The sequence below is a fragment of the Monopterus albus genome, unplaced genomic scaffold, assembly GCF_001952655.1.
Source record: "Monopterus albus unplaced genomic scaffold, M_albus_1.0 scaffold5191.1, whole genome shotgun sequence".
Classification (NCBI taxonomy): Eukaryota; Metazoa; Chordata; class Actinopteri; order Synbranchiformes; family Synbranchidae; genus Monopterus; species Monopterus albus.
The window spans coordinates 1-794 of record NW_018133055.1 but is presented as its reverse complement, the minus strand read 5'-3'; the positions used below and the strand labels follow the sequence as shown (position 1 = coordinate 794).

The following is a 794-nucleotide window of genomic DNA, read 5'->3' as shown; positions in this document are numbered from 1 at the left end:
TATGGCAGAGGGATGTCGGCCCAGGAGGTGCAATCTTCACAGAGTTCTGCCAGGCTGTGCAGGACAGCCACCTACAAGCTCTGCTTATCACTCCTAACTTCCTGCAGGAAGATTTGTGCACGTATATGATGCACCAGACTCTAGCAGAAGGCCCTATGTCCAATCGACTGATCCCCTTGGTCTATAACTTGTCCCACTCCCAGTACCCCCAGGAACTGAAGTTCTATGTTTACATTAACCTGAGCAATAACACTTGCCGAGGCTATACTCGCATCAACCAGACTGTGCTCGATTGTGAGTAATGACAAAAAATCTTGTTTGCTGGTCCAGCTCCATAAGCCCCAAGTTAAAAATTAGATCTGCTGATATACTTTTCAGTCATGGCAATTTAACATCCCATCTGTAAAGAGTTTCTGGAGGTGTATTAACCTCTGATAATATCTTCTTCTTTTCCTCTCCAGACCTTGAAGGCTTGGTTAAAAAAGAGGAGACAAATGATCGCAACATGGACAGCTCTAGCAGCAAATTACGTGGGACAGATGAGCTGCTGCCAAAGACAGACCAGGCTGAGACTTCACTTTCTCTGGAATTGATGCCAAGGAGAGATGAAAGGTTGAATGACATTTGCTGTGATCATCATCAACAGTAACTGGAGAACATGATGAAGGGCAACGGGCTCTGAATGGAAAACCGTTCTGCTATTGACTGTACTCAACTTTAGTGGTGCTTATATCATGTTATGTTGTGATTACAAGGAAAGGTAAGCTACTTGATCAACACTTGGTGTATAGGAG

General features: G+C 44.3%; 1 protein-coding gene across 1 annotated transcript; it reads left to right on the top strand.

Annotated features, from left to right (window-relative positions):
* Positions 1 to 5: 5 nt before the first annotated feature.
* On the top strand, positions 6 to 778 carry LOC109954257 (toll/interleukin-1 receptor domain-containing adapter protein-like; the record flags this gene model as incomplete). Its single annotated transcript, XM_020589642.1, has 2 exons — positions 6 to 294; positions 462 to 778. Coding segments are annotated over 2 exons (477 nt in total), but the record flags the coding sequence as incomplete, so codon positions are not given.
* Positions 779 to 794: the final 16 nt, after the last annotated feature.